The sequence below is a fragment of the Sapajus apella genome, unplaced genomic scaffold (assembly GCF_009761245.1).
Source record: "Sapajus apella isolate SASKATOON/1434 unplaced genomic scaffold, GSC_monkey_1.0 scaffold64, whole genome shotgun sequence".
NCBI classification, from domain to species: Eukaryota; Metazoa; Chordata; class Mammalia; order Primates; family Cebidae; genus Sapajus; species Sapajus apella.
Genome location: NW_022437004.1, coordinates 8,146,611 through 8,164,978, shown reverse-complemented (window position 1 = coordinate 8,164,978; position 18,368 = coordinate 8,146,611). Strand labels below are relative to the sequence as shown.

General features: G+C 41.3%; 1 protein-coding gene and 1 pseudogene across 2 annotated transcripts in view; one reads left to right on the top strand and one right to left on the bottom strand.

Moving 5' to 3' along the window:
* The window catches only part of ALG14 (ALG14 UDP-N-acetylglucosaminyltransferase subunit), a 103,502-nt gene extending 88,318 nt beyond the window's left edge, over positions 1 to 15,184 (top strand). The window contains exon 4 of the mRNA XM_032247935.1: positions 13,794 to 15,184. Within this exon, the coding sequence (XP_032103826.1) occupies positions 13,794 to 14,024 (231 nt within the window). The 3' untranslated portion in view covers positions 14,025 to 15,184. The remainder of the gene's footprint in view (positions 1 to 13,793) is intronic.
* Positions 3,171 to 4,901, bottom strand: LOC116529992 (annotated as a pseudogene). Its single transcript, XR_004259773.1, has one exon. The product of XR_004259773.1 is annotated as an alpha-enolase pseudogene (transcript).
* Positions 15,185 to 18,368: the final 3,184 nt, after the last annotated feature.

The following is an 18,368-nucleotide window of genomic DNA, read 5'->3' as shown; positions in this document are numbered from 1 at the left end:
CCTTACTCCTCAAGCTGAAGGGAAGGGATTGGCCTAAGTTATTCCCTGAGGCTTCATCTTGCTCTAGCTGTCTATGCTTTTGAGAAGCCACTTACTTCAGGGTGTGGAGAAAACAAAAGGAAAAAAAATGCTGGGTTAGTAGGGTTTCAAGACCTCTGTGAAAACATTTCAGAGATTGAAAATACAATGAAAACAAAAAAAAGATCAAAAAGCCAGGAAATCATCACCTTGGTCCAGAGAACAGGAAAACTAAAAGCTTCAGTTTCCTCAACTGCAGTAGGAGCAGCCAGGAAGGTTGGGAAAACAATGTTTGGTTAGCCTGATAACGATCTTCAGTGATGATGCTAGGCAGGCATGGCCTGACCATTCCAACCGAAAAAATGTTGAGGTCTTATTAATGTATTTGTTTTTTGTGAAGGGACATCAGAGCAAGAAAATGAAATACCAACCCTGTGTGGCACTGACAACCTCTGAGCTCTTCTGCCTTCCCTGCAGTTACAGTTGGGGAAGCAGACATCAGTGTGTATGGAGCGTGCAGACCGTGCAGCACCTTGCATCTGTAGGCTGCTACCGACACACACTGAAACCAAAGCTGGCCATCCCCAAGTTGTGGAGGGGATATTGTAGCCTGACATCTGGATGTCTGCACTATTTATAGCTCAGCTCAGCCCAAACCCCAAAAATCAGGATGGTCACAACTAGCTGGGAAGTCTAGTTTCCCATACAAGGGCAAAACTGACAGTTCTTGTCTTGAAATGGACAAGCTTAGGCTTATTCATCATGTTATCAGACTTGTTCACTGTGTTACGGCTACAGACCTTCAAGGGCATTTGGCCACGTGCTGAGAAGTATACTACAAGGTTACTGCGGATCCCGAGTAGGGGAAGCTTAGGAATCCTTTAGTCATCCACCGTTGGTGGAAATCAGAAATTACTGCCCTTGGTAATCAGGCTTCTATCTTTATATGTGTAAAAATATACATATATCTGAATTATAAATATATTTATATATTATATAAATATATAAAGCTATGAAGAGAGAAATATCTATAAATTATATATTATATAAATATATAAAGCTATGAAAAGAGAAATATCTATAAATATCTTTAAATATTTATATGTATCTTTAAATATAAATATATAAAGATATTTATATATCTATATATTTATAGAAGCCTGATATATATTAATATATAAATAAATTATAATATATATATTTATATATAAAGATAGAAGCAGCCTGATTTTATATATATTTATATGAAGATGGTAGGAGCCTGATTACCAAGAGCAGCACATTCTGTGACCCATCTTCAATTTTTGGCCTTTCCAGTCTACTCCAAGTGATCTATATGACTGGAAGACAGAGACCCAGTGGGTGACTGGGTTACTGTTATTGGGTATCCTCTGAAGGTTAGGCTAAGTCCTGCCAGGTCAATGCTATGCCTGTGACAGAGTAACAGGCCTTGAGGACAAGGTTAGCACAGCATGCATAGTCTCTCTTTGTGTTTCACAAGGCTCTGGCCTTTGTTCCACACAGTACTCTTAAAGTTTGAAAAATGCCACAAGTATACTATTACTCTTAAATGGATAATCATAGCTACCATTTATTGACACATTACCACTGCGTTAATTGCTTTACATGTATTATTTAGTCTCCCCAGCAGATACCGTTTTCCGTGTGTTCCATTTGCTTCTGGTTTGGTTAGCATTCCCCATCCCTAACATTCTCCACTTTACCACTACCAGTTCCCAAGAAGATAACATGTTAGAACTGATTATCCACCTCCCACTAAGAACTGACAGGGCCGATTCAGTCTTGCCCTGCATCTTTGTTTGGGCTGAGATAGTTTCACCCCGGCATAACATTTCTATTGAGCTATAATCTTCCTCAAGCTCCCACTCCTCTTCAACCCCCAAACCTTTCCATTGGCCTTCAGTAACTTAGAGTCAGTCCACAACATCTTCATTCATCATCCTCTTTACTGCCTCTTGCTCTAATCAGTACCTGATTCTACCTAGAATACCCTACCACTTCTTCAGACACTTGATTATAAGTAAGTCGCCTACTCAGGAAAGTCTTTGTCTTCTATATCACCCCATTCCCTTATCCTGCTTTTCAGTCAATAACAGACATACAGTAATGGTCCCATAAGATTATAATGGAGCTGAAAAATTCCGATTACCTGGTGACATCATAGTTGTCCTAATGTAGCACTGGGTAACAAGCCTGCTGCCCTGCCAGTCATGTAAAAGTATAGCACTTATAATTATCTACAGTGCATAATACTTGATAATGTATGTAATATGCATTATCATATATATGTAATATATAAACCAGTAACAATAACTGTGTTACTGGTTTATATATTTACTATACATTTTATCATTATTTTAGAGTGTACTCTACTTATTAAAAAAAAAAAAAAAGATTAACTGTAAAATAGCTTCGGGCAGGTCCTTCAGGAAGTATTCCAGAAGAAGGCATTGTTATCATAGGAGAGGACAGCTCCGTGCGTGTTACTGCCCCTGAAGACCTTCCATGGGACAAGATGTGGAGGCGAAAGACAATGATATTGATGATCCTGATGCTGTGTAGGCCTCGGCTAATGTGTGTGTTTGTGCCTTAGTTTTTAACAGAAAGGCTTAAAATTAAAAAAAATAGAATAAGGATATAAAAAAATTTTTGTTCAACTGTACAATGTGTGTTTTAAACTAAATATTACTACAAAAGTCAAAAGTTTTTCAAACATTTAAAAGTTTATAGAGTAAAAAAGATTACAGTAAGCTGAAGTTAATTTATTATTGAAGAAAGAACAAAACATTTTTAATAAACTTAGTGTAGCCTAAGTGTAGTGTTCATAAATTCTACAGTAGTGTACAGGAATGTCCTAGGCCTTCACATTCACTCACCACTCACTCATTCAAGAACAACTTCCATTCCTACAAGCTGCATTCATGGTAAGTCCCCTACACAGGTGTACCATTTTCTGTCTTTTATATAGTATTTTTACTGTACTTTCTCTATGTTCAGGTGTGTTTAGATATACAAATATTTAACCATGTGTTACAGCTGCTTACAGTATTCAGTATAGTAGCATGCTGTGTAGATTTGTGGCCTAACAGAAGTAGTAGGCTATACAATATAGCGTAGGTGTACCATCCAGATTTTTTTTTTTCCTCATGGGTCACTGAGGCTTTTTATTTTGAGCACAGAACCACTGGGGATCTTGCCTGTGGCCACCCCGGAGGTGACACTGGAGGCTCACATGGCTCCAGACACTTGGTGAAAAGTGAGGCGAGAAAAGCAATGATTTGGGCCAGTTACGCGACTGCAAAGCTAGAGCTGCCCAGCTTCAGGGAGCTTGGCCGCTGTAGAAGTTCTAAGGAAGCAGTGTAAACTCCACAGCAGTGGGCAAGTGGAGCTACTAGCAGGGCCCCTGCAAGTGTTGGCTGGGGGCCTCGAGCTGCCTGAGCTGACACAAGGGGAGGGGTCTAATTAGCCAACAGGTGACTGAAAGGCTGGCCTGCCCACAGCTTACTTGGCCAGGGGGTTTCTGAAGTTCCTGCCGGCAAACAGCCTTGCTGCCCAGCTCGTCTTCATTTCTGAGGAGCTGGTTGTACTTGGCTAAGTGCTCAAATCGGCAAGGGGAATCAGTCTTGATCTGCCCAGCGCACAGCCCCACCACCAGGCCAGCGCTGAAGGTATCTTCAGTCTCCCCAGAATGATGAGACACCATGATGCCCCAACCATAGGCCTGGGCCAGTTTGCACGCCTGCAGGGACTTGGTCACAAAGCCAATCTGGTTCACTTTGAGCAGGAGGCAGTTGCATGACTTCTCATTCATGGCCTTGACAATCCTCTTTGGGTTGGTCACTGTGAGATCATCCCCTACTACCTGGATTCCTGCACTGGCCGTGAACTTCTGCTAAGCTCCCCAGTCATCATGGTCAAAGGGATCCTGGATAGACACCACTAGGTAGCCCTTAATGAAGGACTTCTACAGGTCAGCCAGCTGGCCAGGTGAGATGTAACTGCTGGGGTCACTGGGAGACTTGAAGGCCAGGTCATACTTCCCAGACCTGAAGAACTGGAGGCCACTACGTCCATGCCAATAACCACCTTACCGGTGTAGCCAGCTTTCCTAATCAGTCTTCAGCAGCTCCAGGCCTTCTTTATTCTCCAGGATTTGGGGAGCAAACCTGCCTTCATCCCCCATTTTGGTGGCATCTTTCCCATATTTTTCCTTGATGACATTCTTCAGGATGTGGTAAACCTCTGCTCCAATATGCGTGGCTTCCCTGAAGTTTGTGGCACCCACTGGGAGGATCATGAACTCCTGCATGGCCAGCTTGTTGCCAGCATGGGAACCACCATCGATGACATTGAACACCAGGACTGGCAGAATGACTTCGGAGTTGCCAGCCAAGTCAGCAATGTAGCAGTATGGGGGACCCCATTCTCAATAGCACCAGCTTTGCAGATGACGAGGGACACCCCCAGAATGGCGTTCGCACCAAAATTATATTTATTTTCTGTTCCATCCATCTCAATCATCAGTTTGTCAATCTTCTCTTGTTCTGTGATGTTCAGTGTCTTGCTAACCAGCAGCTCTGAAGAGACGTTTTGCAGTGAAGAAATCAACCTCAACAGTGGGATTCCCACGAGAGTCAAAGATCTCCCTGGCATGGATCTTGAGAATAGACATGGTGAATTTCTAGCTGCTGGGTTTCATCACCTGGGAGAGAAGCAGAGGGTGCTGCAGACACCGAGGTGAGCGTTAAGCCGGCGAGGTCTCCCATCCAGATTTTATAAGTACACCCTATGATGTGCACACACAGTGAAATCATCTAATGATGCATTTCTCAGAAAGTATCCCCGTTGTTAAGCAACACTTGACTATATATCTATTATTTTCTGCCAACCCACTGGAATGTAAACCTTGTAAGTTCAAGGACTTCTGTTCATTAATAAATCCCTAATGTTCAGAACAGTATGTGTCATATTATCTTTGCTCAATAAAATATTTGTTGAATGAATGAATTCATGATGGGAAACTGAGACATAACATGAGTAAGTAAGCTGTCTCAGGTCACATTGCTATTAAGCAGCCAACCGGGGTCTGCATGATTGCAAAGCCTTGGCGCATATGCACCATGTTACTCAGCCTCTTGATGGAGTACATGAACATACAACAAGCAGGAAGATTCTGACCAGACCAGAATAATCAATAGAGCACATTAGAGGGAACTTATCAATTGGGCAAGATCCTACAGTACCAAAGCTTACTATTCTTCGTTATTTATTTGATTAAATTGGAAATCATCTTTTTTGAGTTGTCACTAATGCAAGCAAAATGCAAGTAACTAATATTTGAGGATGTGCCAATAAATTCAATATCCTTAAAACATTAGTGCATTAGGGGTCGGGCACGGTGGCTCACACCTGTAATCCCAGAACTTTGGGAGGCCAAGGCGGGCAGATCACAAGGGCAGGAGTTTGAAACCAGCCTGGCCAATATGGTGAAACCCCATCTCTACTAAAAATACCAAAAATATTAGCCGGGCGTGGTGGCCTATGCCTATAATCCCAGCTACTCAGGAGGCTGGGTCAGGAGAATCACTTGAAGCCAGGTTGCAGTGAGCCAAGATCGCATCACTGCACTCCAGCCTGGGCAACAGAACAAGACTCCATCTCAAAACAAAACAACAAAACAAACCATTAGTGCATTAGCCTAAATAAAAACAATGTATAACTTTCTTACCTTCTTGGTAAGGTTTAAAAGAAGATGAACGTGGCCGGGCGCAGTGGCTCAAGCCTGTAATCCCAGCACTTTGGGAGGCCGAGGCGGGTGGATCACGAGGTCAAGAGATCGAGACCATCCTGGTCAACATGGTGAAACCCCATCTCTACTAAAAAGTACAAAAAATTAGCTGGGCATGGTGGCACGTGCCTGTAATCCCAGCGACTCAGGAGCCTGAGGCAGGAGAATTGCCTGAACCCAGGAGGCAGAGGTTGCGGTGAGCCGAGATCGCGCCATTGCACTCCAGCCTGGGTAACATGAGTGAAACTCCATCTCAAAAAAAAAAAAAAGAAGATGAACGCTATGCTGGGTAAAGAGAAATCAGGAAGCGGCTAGATGACTGGTACATTCACACAGCGAAGCAGTCGTGCCTGTGTAGAAACATGGAATGGATGTAGCTGTATATGTGGAAAAGCAGACCCCAAAATGCTGTATACACAATGATGACATCTCTGAAAATTCTGTTACCAATAGAATTGTAAGAGACCTTGAGGTTGGCCGGGCATGGTTGCTCACGCCTGTAATCCCAGCACTTTGGGAGGCTAAGGTGGGTGGATCACGAGGTCAGGAGATGGAGACCATCCTGGCCAACATGGTGAAACCCCGTCTCTACTAAAATACAAAAAACTAGCCAGGTGTGGTGGCACGTGCCTGTAGTCCCAACTACTTGGGAGGCTGAGGCAGGGGAATCACTTGAGCCAGGGAGGCAGAAGTTGCAGTGAGCTGGGATCATGCCATTGCACTCCAGCCTGGAGACAGAGCAAGACTCCATCTCAGAAAGAGAAAGACCTTGAGGTTCATAAATAGTCAGTGACTTGAGGGTTTAGAATTTATTTGGTGATTAATGTTGGTCTTGATGTTTAGATGTTTCTGTTTAACTGTTACTTCTCAGATGATTATATAACATAAAAAAGAAGTAGTACAATGTACCATAATGTGAGCCAAGCAAATACGTCATCCCCATCTGCTGCACATCCTTTTCCTTCCTGCTGTCCACCTCCACCGGTCGCTGACGTTCAGCACTGCCTTTCCCAGGCTTCACCCCGGCCTTCCTGTTCCCTGACTGTGACCTCTGCATGTTATACACCACCTGGCTCCAACTGCATTTTCTTCCTTACTCCCTTGATTACTCTCAGATTCTTCTCTGTCATTGTTGTCTGAGGGTTTTTTCACTGCTCTGGCCTTCCTGTCTTAGATAAGTCCTTTTGCTTATCTTTTCCATACCCTGGAGCACTCTCCCAGCCTCTTTTTCTGTGCAGTCCTCATCCATGTTTTGCCCTGTCTGATTTGCATGCCCATGCTCCAGTGCTTTTAGCCCTGCCTGAGGAAATCCTGTGACTGTTCCGATGTGATCTGGCCCCTCTGTCTCTACTTTGCTGCTCTGAAATCTTTGTTTCTCCCATCTAGTTAGGGTTCTTGATAGGAAACTGTGGAAATCTACTCTGGCTGATTGAAACAGAAAAAGGATTTATTGAAGGCTATCAAGAACTTGGAATTACCAGGAATGTTCATTTAGCAGGCTTAGAAAATATAGAGGGACAAAGTGGGAGCTGAGCAGCTAGAACCCGGACTGGAATTCCATGGCCACAGAGCTGGTTTCAGGAGACACTGCTGCTACTGTTGCTGGACAGTGGACATTGCACCTGGCACCACCGACACCGGATGCTGGGCCCCAGCCAGCAGCACCTTTGCTACCGGGACAGAGTCTCCTCTAGCCTTGCTCCTCTGTACCACTAGCTCCTGGTCAGATCTGAGCAGAAACAGCTGGCCAAGTCACTGGCCCATCTGTTAGCTGCAAGGAGGCCTAGAAAGGAGTGTCTCACTTCTGCTGTGAGAAGGCGCCCTGCCTGTAACCACAGCTCATACACTGGAAATCGCTTAAACAAATTCTAGACAGCAACAAAACAAAAAAAAAAAGACCACATGGTCCATTCCTGATCCATAATGATTGTTCTATTAAACGTCCCACAACTTCCTTAAATCCTCAAAGCTACTTCTTCTAACCTCTCACTCAGCAAGAACTCTGGAATATAATTTAATGCAAAACTAAAACTTTAGGGATCACAGGTTTATACACAAAGATGTTCATAATAGTATGATTTAGAATAACAAAAACGGAGTCAGCCTAAATAACCATTTCCGTTAAGAACCATTTCCATTAACAAGAGAATGGTTAAATTACTTATGAGATCTCTATAGAATTAAATATATACAGTCATTAAAAACCATGGGGTTTTTAAAAATATTTTTAAAACGAATGTAACTAAAAATAACTTTACTCAGGTTATGTATAAGCTCTCACAATTGCAAATGTGCATATGTGAACATATTTTATATTAGAATATAAATATATACAAAGACAGAAGTTAGAAGAGAATGCACGAAGATGTTAAGATTGGTGAGATTAAAAGGATTGTGTTCTTTCTGTGCTTCTCTGTATTTTTCATACTGAGCTGAAAAGTTAATACTATCTAAAAGAGGGCAAACTTTCCATGCCACTATTTTTATCTTTTATCATATTCTCAGAAAGCACAACTTTTCCCAAACCAATCTCATGAACCAAATACTTTTAGTACTTACTCTTTTCTCCTGATATTGAAAGTATTCACCCTTTTCTATGTGATTATTTCCTCCTTCACTATCAGTTTGTTCACAGTGATCTTTATGTTCACATGTAGATTGTTCATTCCATTCTGTAAACCCTTTCCCCAGCCTTCTTGGCTTGTCCGGCTGACACCTGCTCTCTCCCTGCTTACTCTTCCCTTGCCCTGTATTTTGGTCCAATAGCCATCTCTGAGGTTTCTATTACTCTTCTCTTGAACAAATCTGAAGATCTTTTCTCTGCTTCTATCTTTGTAGCTCTACTACCTGCAAGAAATGGTACTGATCATTTCATTATCTTTGACACACTTGGGGATAGGCAAGGGATCTTCTAACCTCTTGTGGTTTTCCTCTTGTCTACCCCTTCTTAAAGCACCTTTCCTGACCTTGCTTCCTGTTCAGCTTTACAGCCAAGCTTCTTCTCTTTCTTTATCTACTGGCTATTCCCACATGTCAGTGTGTTCTCCCTTCCTCATCTCCCATTTACCTGTCTGCATGGTGGAGCCATGTCCCCATAGTTCATGACCTCTCTCCAGCCTTCACCTCCATCAACAAGAGGCTATCAGAAAGTCTGGGTTTGGGCCAGTGCTTTAGAGTTGGACTCTGCTTCTCTGTCCCGTCTCTTAAAATTGAAGCCTTAATTGGACTCTTCATCTGCCTATCAGTCTCACCTTTACGTGCTCTCTCTAGGGTCACCCGCAACTCCATGATCTCTGACCTACTAACCAACCCAGAATGCCGAAGTTCTTAGCTCATATTTGGCAGAGGTGGGCGGGGGTGTTCTACTGGGTCAGGAGTCAAATTCAGACTACTCAAGTTAAATATGTCTTTTCTATTTATTTATTTATTTTTCTTATCTTTGAGTTTCCTGAAAATACATCTTTTCATACGTGCAGAATGTTATGTTTCAGCCAATGGAACTTGACCTCTGATGACCCAAATCTACAGAACAACCCTGTTGAAACTGTTCTTGATCCTTGACCTGGCTCATCTGTGCTCATGACCTTGTATTTATATTGGTCAGGTCCTCTTTCCATTTTCTAGAACCATATAACATTATTTTTAGTATATCTCTTAGACTTCCTGCTCTTGGAGAAGTTTATTTATTGGTTTGTTCATCATCCAGCAGACACATATTGAACCCCTACTGGTTTATGCTGTAGATACTCACAGGCCAGTCAGGGAGTTGGACAAAATAAAGGGCTGTGTCAGTTAGTATGCCTCTTATTGCCAGTAACAGAAATCCTGATTCCAATGACTTAAGCAGAAATAGAATGTATTGCCTCACCTACCTGGCAAGTCTAGGGACAGATCTGGTTTCCTTCAGGCACAGCTGGATTCATGGATTGTAATGCTGCGTTTGGGACCTAGCCTGTCTTCATCTCTTGGCTCTGCTCTGCTTTGTGATGGCTTCATTCTCAAGCCCTCTACATGGTGGCAAAATGGATGTCAATGTAGCATCAAGGCCACATCCTCCTCAGTTTCAGAACAGTAAACAATATGCTGCTTTCTCAGCAGTCCCACCAAGTGTTCTGCTAAGTCTTGTGGTTTCTGACTGGACTGTGTCCTCTTCCCCAAACCAATGACTGTCACCAGGGGAATTTGATGCTCTGATTGGTCAGACTGGAGTCATACATCTTCTTATAGCTGGGTGTGGAGTCTGGTCAGACTGGAGTCATACATCTTCTTATAGCTGGGTGTGGAGTCAGCTCTATACAAACACTTAAGTTGAGAGCAAGGGATGCAGTGGTTCATTCCCCTGAAGAAAAGGTTATGGATGTGGGATGGTTAAAAAAAAAAAAAAAAAAAAAAAAAAAAGCTCTCAGGCAACCACATAAGTGTATGGATAGAACTACAGATGGTCAAGTTTGGCAAAGGGAACGTTTGACCCAATATAGGGTAAGCAAAGACCCACTCCTACACTCCCTTGCTTCTTCCTTTCCTTTTTTCTTTCTTTCAGCAAAATTTAGTGAATGGCTACTTTGTTCTAGGTGCAGAGAATACACTGTCCTAGCAGTGGACTCTGCCCATAAGAAGCTTACAGAGTAGTGAGGAAGAGAGATGGCCAGGGTGATGGTCTCACGTTCATTGAGAATTTATATTTTGAGAAACAGAAGTATGAAGAGCATTTCTGTGTTTTTTAAAATTAAAAAGACAGCTCCAATCATTGTATCATTTAACATCTTTACTTAGACTGTCTCAGTGAACTCTGCTTTGTTCCATGCTTGGAATAAGTCTCTCTGGTATGCTTCTTTGAATAATGAAGACTGCATAATCCACTTTTATTTTTTTGCCTAGACTGCTGCAAAAAGCAGTAAAACCTTTGTGTAATTGAAAGTACCTTTCCTTAGAAAGTAGCTTTGAGATTAGTTTGCTTCTTTTTTTTTTTTTTTTTAAGTCCTTGATATGTGGGTTTGTGGTTTTATTGTACCAGGGACTTTTGTAGTAAGGTGCTTCAAAATATACAGATACAACAGAGATAAACAAAATATCTTTAATTTACACTTTTACCTTAACAGTCTCTACTTCTGACCTGCGGCAGGTTGTTAATGTATCTCCCACCAATGCCAGTCATTTTCCTTCCCATATACAGACATCTCTATCTGGGTATACATAGTTTGTATATTGAGAGTTGATTCAATGTTGAACACATGGATTTGTACATTTTTTAAAAAGCAACAAATATGAAATTATTTCTGTGGCATTCAAGCTTGAGCAATCCTTACATTATTTTTTAGCTGTAGTTTTTATTTTGTTCTGTACTACTGAAACAAAGACTAAGAAAAGCAACACAAATAATCTGAGGATTAGGGAGTACGTTAATATGGTGGTTGTCAACTGGAGACATTTGGAAGTGACTGGAGTCATTCTTGGTTGTCTTGATTACTGGAATCTTGTGGGTAGAGGCCAGGGATGCTGCAAAGCATGCTAAGATGCACAAGACAGGCCCCCATAACTAAAAATTATCCAGTCCAAAATATTAATAGCACCTGGCAGTAATAGGATTTTTGGAATTCTAAACATTGAAAAGATTCAGAGCAAGTTTGTAATTTAAGTTTAAGTCAAAGATAGAGGAAAGTTATAGTTATAGAACCCTAGAGCTGAAAGGAAAAGTCATTTAGTCCAGTCTACTATTTTCTAGATAAGGTAATTGAGTCACATAGGAAAAAAGTTACCTGAAGCACCTTAACTCCTTCACCTCCTAAACATGGGATCAAGCAACTTGTCTAACTTCTGTGTACCTCCCTTTTCTCATCTGCAGAAAGGGATGATACAACTTGCTTGTACTCACTTCGGCAGCACATAACACTAAAATTGGAAGGATACAGAGTTATCAAAAAACAAAACAAAAAAGAACTTACCTCAAATGATTGCTGTGAAGATTAATTAAAATGTAATATGGCTGGGTGCAGTGGCTCAAGCTGTAATCCCAGCACTTTGGGAGGCCAAGACAGGTGGATCACAAGGTCAGGAGTTCAAGACCAGCCTGGCCACTATGGTGAAACCCCGTCTCTACTGAAAATACAAAAATTAGTATGGTGGCATACGCCTGTAGTCCCAGTTACTCGGGAGGCTGAGGCAGGAGAATCGCTTGAACCCGGGAGGTAGAGGTTGCAATGAGCCGAGATCACGCTGCTACACTCCTGCTTGGGCAACAGGTTGAAACTTCATCTCAAAAAAAAAAAAAAAAAGTAATACACGTAAAATGTTTAGTACAGTACTTGGCCATAGCGCACTGTTAATAAATAGCAGTGGTGAGGGCTGAGGTTGTGATTGTCATTTCTGCTGTTGTCCAGAGTCAGAGCTGGTTTACAGTTTGTTTAACCCTGTTCCCCTGACTCTCAGTTCCATTTTCTTTCCACTACACTGCCTCAGGGGACTATGCAGAAAGGTTATAGGAGTAACTTAGTGGAGATTAAAGACTAGTGTGGACAGCAGCTTAGTAGCTGGTAATTCAAGAGAAAGTTTGAACATAAATTCTCCATAAAAGACAGAAAGGGCGTTTGTGGATTGTAGGTAGAGAGCTTTGAGGAAGACATAAGGAAGAGTGGTCTTATCTGAAACAGATTATTTTCCCAAAGCCCTGTGAATGGTGTTCCAGGTGGTCACGCCTCCTGGTGGAGCCTAGACCACGTGATCTTTTTCAAACCCTATAGCCCTGACCACATTCACATGGAGGCAAGATGGCTGTCTTTCTGTCAGAGAGAGTCTTTGAAATGCTGGGGTGGTATAAACAATATAGAGATGGCTGGGTGTGGTGGCTCATGCCTGTAATCCAAGCACTTTGGAGGCCAAGTCGGGCGGATAACCTGAGGTTGAAAGTTCAAGACCAGCCTGGCCAACATGGTGAAACCCTGTCTTTATTTAAAAAAAAAAAGTTTTAAAAATAAAGAAAACAATATAGACAGTACATAGGGGACCTTTCCAGCTCTAAGATTCTCTGGTGTCTGCTAAGTTTTGTGGACCTCAGGTTGGTAAGATCATGTGACATTATAGAGCGTGCCCAATAGGCATATGTAGACAATCACAAACCTCTTGTTTTATGGTTTGGGGAATAAAATGTTTTATTAGATTTTACTAATTCAGTCAACATGAACATATGATTAAGATGTTGTATAAAATGCTTTTTCCTCAGAAAACAGTAATATATTATCTTACCAACAATGCTCTGAAATAGATTTTCTCTTATTTTCTTAAATGGCTTATAAAAATTCTTTGCAGTCGTTCTGAGTTGAATTTTTACTTCTCTTGTTACGTTAGTCAGCTAAATTGTTTTTAATTAGTGGCTTTCTACAAAAATCTGCAGAATTAAAAGCATTAAAACTCTTCTGTATTACGAACATAGATTAAACTGCTCTTGAGGGAAAAATCTCATTCATATGGTAGTTTTCTCTTGGAAATCTCATTTGTTGGATTGAACACCTAAAATGAGTCCACATCCCACAAAAATATTCTACATAGTCAATCAAAGACATTTTCTTCCGCATCAAGAAGAAGTTGGTGAAAGAAAACCGAGTGAATCTTAGTTGATTTTATCTGTTTTCTATATATTTGTTTGACATTCAAGGTCCACAAAGCAGTCAGAGAAGGGCAACACATGCCTGTCCAATGAGTGCTGACTGAGCACCAGGCACCGTGCTAGGAGTTAGAAGTTAAGTGACTTGCTGTGAGTCACACAGTTGGTAAGCAGGAGAGCCAAGACAACCCAGCTCTGCCTGGCTCCCAAGTACTTGAACATGCACTGTTTGCTGCATCCTGGTTCTTGACAGAGAAGGACTTAGGATAACAAGTAAATCCCCTCTGAGATCAGACTATTCTTAATGCAAAATGCCTCCCTTAGATTATTATTCTGTATTTTCCTTTGACCTTCAACTTTTTCTTTCAGGTGTTGTGTAACGGACCAGGAACATGTGTTCCTATCTGTGTATCTGCCCTTCTCCTTGGGATACTAGGAATAAAGAAAGTGATCATTGTCTACGTTGAAAGCATCTGCCGTGTAGAAACGTTATCCCTGTCCGGAAAGATTCTGTTTCATCTCTCAGATTACTTCATTGTTCAGTGGCCAGCTCTGAAAGAAAAGTATCCCAAATCCGTGTACCTCGGGCGAATTGTTTGACAAATGGCAACTGACTTCTTTAGAATTTTGCAGTTAACAGTAGTATGTACTCAAATTGGAGGGGGAAAAAACCCTACATGTTTATTGTAAGGTGTCTGACAGTCCTGAGAATTATTGATGGTAAGGAATAAAAAGTGTACAGATGACTTAGTGAAGAAACAGGCTTCTCTTATGAAACAAGCATTGATAAGCAATAACTACTGAAAGTTTATGCCTCTGTAAACCAAATTTCTTTTCTAGATAAAAATATGTATCACCACCTGAAATTTTCTTCTGACTGTTTTAGTGGTATTTTTTAAAAACATAACTAAATATAGAGTTTATATGATTAGTAGCATTTCCTGTCCTACAGCTTTTTTAAGTATTCTGTATTTTAAAAGAAGAGAAAAAGAAAGGTATTTCTGAGTTTTTGTTCAGATACAAAAGGCTTTATTTCCTGTATGGAAACACTGATGTCCCCAGTGAATCCTTTCAGCATAAAGGAAGCAGTTGTATTAAATTGGCTTCATGACAATTTGTACTCCACAGGCCTCCAGAACTTTGAGCATAAACCAGTATCTTTTTTTGTGCTTCAGTCTTGCTTTTTGAGTAGTTGGCCTTAATACAGAGTATATTCTAAAATCTCTTGTTTAATTGTTAAAATAAATTAAAAGATGACCATTGTCATAGTAATAAAAACATGATTCTACTTATCAGTAATTCAAACTCTCAAAACATTAACAAAATGCTTTAGTAAATACTACACAATGTCATGGCTGTATCTGTCCCTGGCATTTTGAGATGTTTAGGCTTGCTAGATTATTTACTAGACATTTGTATAGTGCTTGCTGTATGCCAGATATACCTTTAAGTGTTTTTCAGATATTATTTAATCTTAAGAACTCAATGATGTATGGACTGTTATTATTCCCATTTTACAGCTGACTTGTCCAAGACCACATGACTAGTAAGTTGCAAAGCCACAATTCAAGTTCAGGTAAGGCTGGCTTCATAGCAGGGCCAATTTCATGGGTGTGTGGCCTATGCAGTCACATAGAGTTCTACACTTAAGAGGGCCCACACTTGTTTTAATGTTCTGCTGTCACTCTCGAATTTCTTAATAATTTTTTAAACAATGAACTGATATTTTAGACCCTACAAACTATGTCGCTGGTCCTGTGTTTCTGTGTTGAGACTGTGTTTCTACTGGTGCCATGTCTACTGTAATAGAAGTACAACACTTAGTGCTGGGCCTGGCCCAGGGAGCTCCGAAAACAGGAATTCTGTTTCCATCCCTCTAAGCTCTGCTTCTTTAACAAAGCAACAAAAGGAAGGAAGGAAGGAGGGAAGGAGGGATGGAGAGAAGGAGGGAGGGAGGGAAGGAAAGAAGGAAGGAAGGAAATAGGGAGGGAGGGAGGGAAGGGAGGAAGGGAGGAAGGGGAGGGAAGATCCTCTCCTGTAGTATTTCAGTTTATATATCGTTTTATAAGTATGATATAAATCTAAAGAAATGGTGATTAATGAAGTGATTGAATTTTAGTGAAAAGAGACATGATTACCCACGATCATGTAAAATTTAAATCCTAAAGCTGATCTAGCCTTTCTTCTTTCTTTTTTTTTTTTAAAAAAAAAGTAAAAGAAATAACTTCCTTCTCTGAATCAAGTAACCAGAGGTGCATCTGTCAGCCGGACATTTTCCTAGGTTTTTGGCTGGAGAAATGTGTGGCCAAAGATGTCTCAGAATGGTGAGAGTGCTTGACTGTCTGGATTTAGTGGGCCTGGGGCAGCCAAGTGATAGTTCACTGTGCTTTGATTTTAATCCTCAAATCTTAGGCACTGGCTGTTTCCACTGACCTATAGACCTGGAGTATCAGACGGCCTATTAGTATAATTCAACAGAGGCTGAGGTGAAATAAGCCTTGACTTTTCTGGAGAGAATGTGATTTTTTCAGGGACAGCAGCATCTGCATTTTATTCCTGTGTAAGGCTTTCTCTGCTCTGTACTTTGTTCCTAAGTGGCACTAGGTAATTGAATGGTAAGGGAAAGTGAACTGCATTTAGTGAATGCCTCTCTGTGCTGTGGGGCAGCTTCCCCGGGCCCCCACTGGTAATCCTGCTGCAGAGGCCCCCGTCAGGTCAGAGCTTACAAAGATCAGACCAGAGAGAGTTGTAGAAAAGATGCTATAATTTTTTCCAGAAACATATGTCCCAGATGTTTTGCAGAGCCTTAACTTAAGACAGCGGTTAGCCTGGAATGTCAGAGAAAGAATGTATGTGTGTTGTATCAAAGTTTAGAAATATTATATCTTTCATAGGTTCAGGCTGCTGTGCACTCATTCAGAGCCAGGCTGAGGTGCGTTATTGCATCTTCCTGCTCATTCAGGTTACTTGGTAAACAAGTGCACGCTCTGCTGTGTGTTATTGTTATGGCTAATTTGAGTCATCAAGGTCCCATTAACAAAGGGGGCTGGTTTGAGATTATGGTAGGGGCACAATTTCCCTGCTGTGCGTTCCCGTGACATTCAGAAAGAGAGTACTCTAGTCTCAACTCAAACTGAAGAAGGTGAGTAGCTAACTTGTCCCTTCCAATTCCTCTTAGAACACTCTGGAATGCAACTTTTACTGTAGGAGACTGTTCATGAAAAAATTAATTCAATCAGTCTTCAAATGAGAGGCAGGGAAACCACACATCCTGCCCACACCTACTTCCCTGGAAGATTTCTATCTGCAGTTCAGCCATCCTAAAAGGTCTCAGCAGCTTGCCAGGTCAGAATGTCTAACTGTTTCAAAAAGGATGCCCAAACAAAAATCATGACAGGAAACTTTAGCCTGGAACGAAGAGTGCTATGTAACCGTGTCAACAAGAGGAGTGGTGTACAATTGTGAGTTGAGCAGCAAGACGTCCTTGCTAGGAAGGAGATGGCCCAAGCTTCCCCTTATAAAAGCAACTTGAAACACATTATTTTATCTTTCAAAGATACATGGTAAGTTAAAATTGAGAAACGTACCCCTTTACTATGCAGTTCCTTGGGTTGAAATCAGTGCTTTATTTTTTCTGAAAAACCCCATCCCCCAAAAGGCATTTGATAGCAATGTATTAAGCACCTTTTACCAATGATAAGAATGTTATCATAAGTATTAAAGAAAATTTTCCTTCTCCATACGGGTCAGCGTTTGAAGCCCCGCGGGGTTTCTTGATAATGTCAGCCCTGACACACAATGAGCAGACACCCAAATCTTGTCCACCCTGAACATTCTTTTGTTAGGGCCCATCACTCTAGCACTCTAAAAACAAATCATCTGCAATTGTGTTCTTGCTGCCAACTCGTTTTAAACATGAATTTGACACAGCTCCTCCTTTCCCCACTGGAGTAGTTAACTGATGCTGGCCCACTAGCTTCATCATGTCCCTCAAGCCACAAACTTCGGGATCATTTTTGTTTTTTCACTCTTTCCTTACGCACATGTAATTGGTTGCCTTTTAATTTCATTCTCCCCAGAATTTTCTCTTGTCTTTCTTGTCTCTCCTTGAAATTCCTTTTACTGTTTCCTTTCTTTCTCATCACCTATTGATTCTGCCTTTGACTTAGTTCATAGCTACCCTTTCCTTTTCAGTCCCATGGTTACATCCTAAGCCAGCTCTTCAACAAAAATGTCTGGCTTGATGAGCACATTTATTGAAGAACTGAGGAAACACCTGTGGAAGGAACAAATGAACGATTTTGTTAATTATTTATTTTGTCTTCAGAGACTACACCTCATGCCAGTTTTGTATCCTTGTTCTACTTTTTTCTTTTTTTTTGAGACAGAGTCCGGCCCCATCACCCAGGCTGGAGTGCAATGGTGCAGTCTCGGCCCACTGGTTCACTGCAACCTCTCCCGCCTGGCTTCAAGCGATTCTCGTGCCTCAGCCTCCAGAGTAGCTGGGATTACAGGCACACGCCACCACACCCAGCTAAATTTTATAATTTTAGTAGAGATAGGGTTTTACCGTGTTGGCCATGCTGGTCTTAAACTCACAACCTCAGGTGATCCGCCCACCTCAGCCTCCCAAAATGCTGGGATTATAGGCGTAAGCCACCACACCTGGGCCTTGTTCCACATTTTATAATATTTATACCAAAGAGAGGTTAAGTAATTTATTAAAGATTATAGAACTACAAAGTGACAAAGCTGAGATTTGAACCAAGGCAGTCTAGCTCCAGCCAGGCTTACCTTAATAGCTATGTTAGTTTTTTTTTTTTTAAAGGTGCTAGAAAGGAAATAAATGAGGTCACAGGGTAGTATGAGAGTAGAAGGTACAGGTAGTTGGTGTTCTAGATGGGAAAACCAGGAAAGGCCTTTCTAAGAAAGTGATATTTTAGT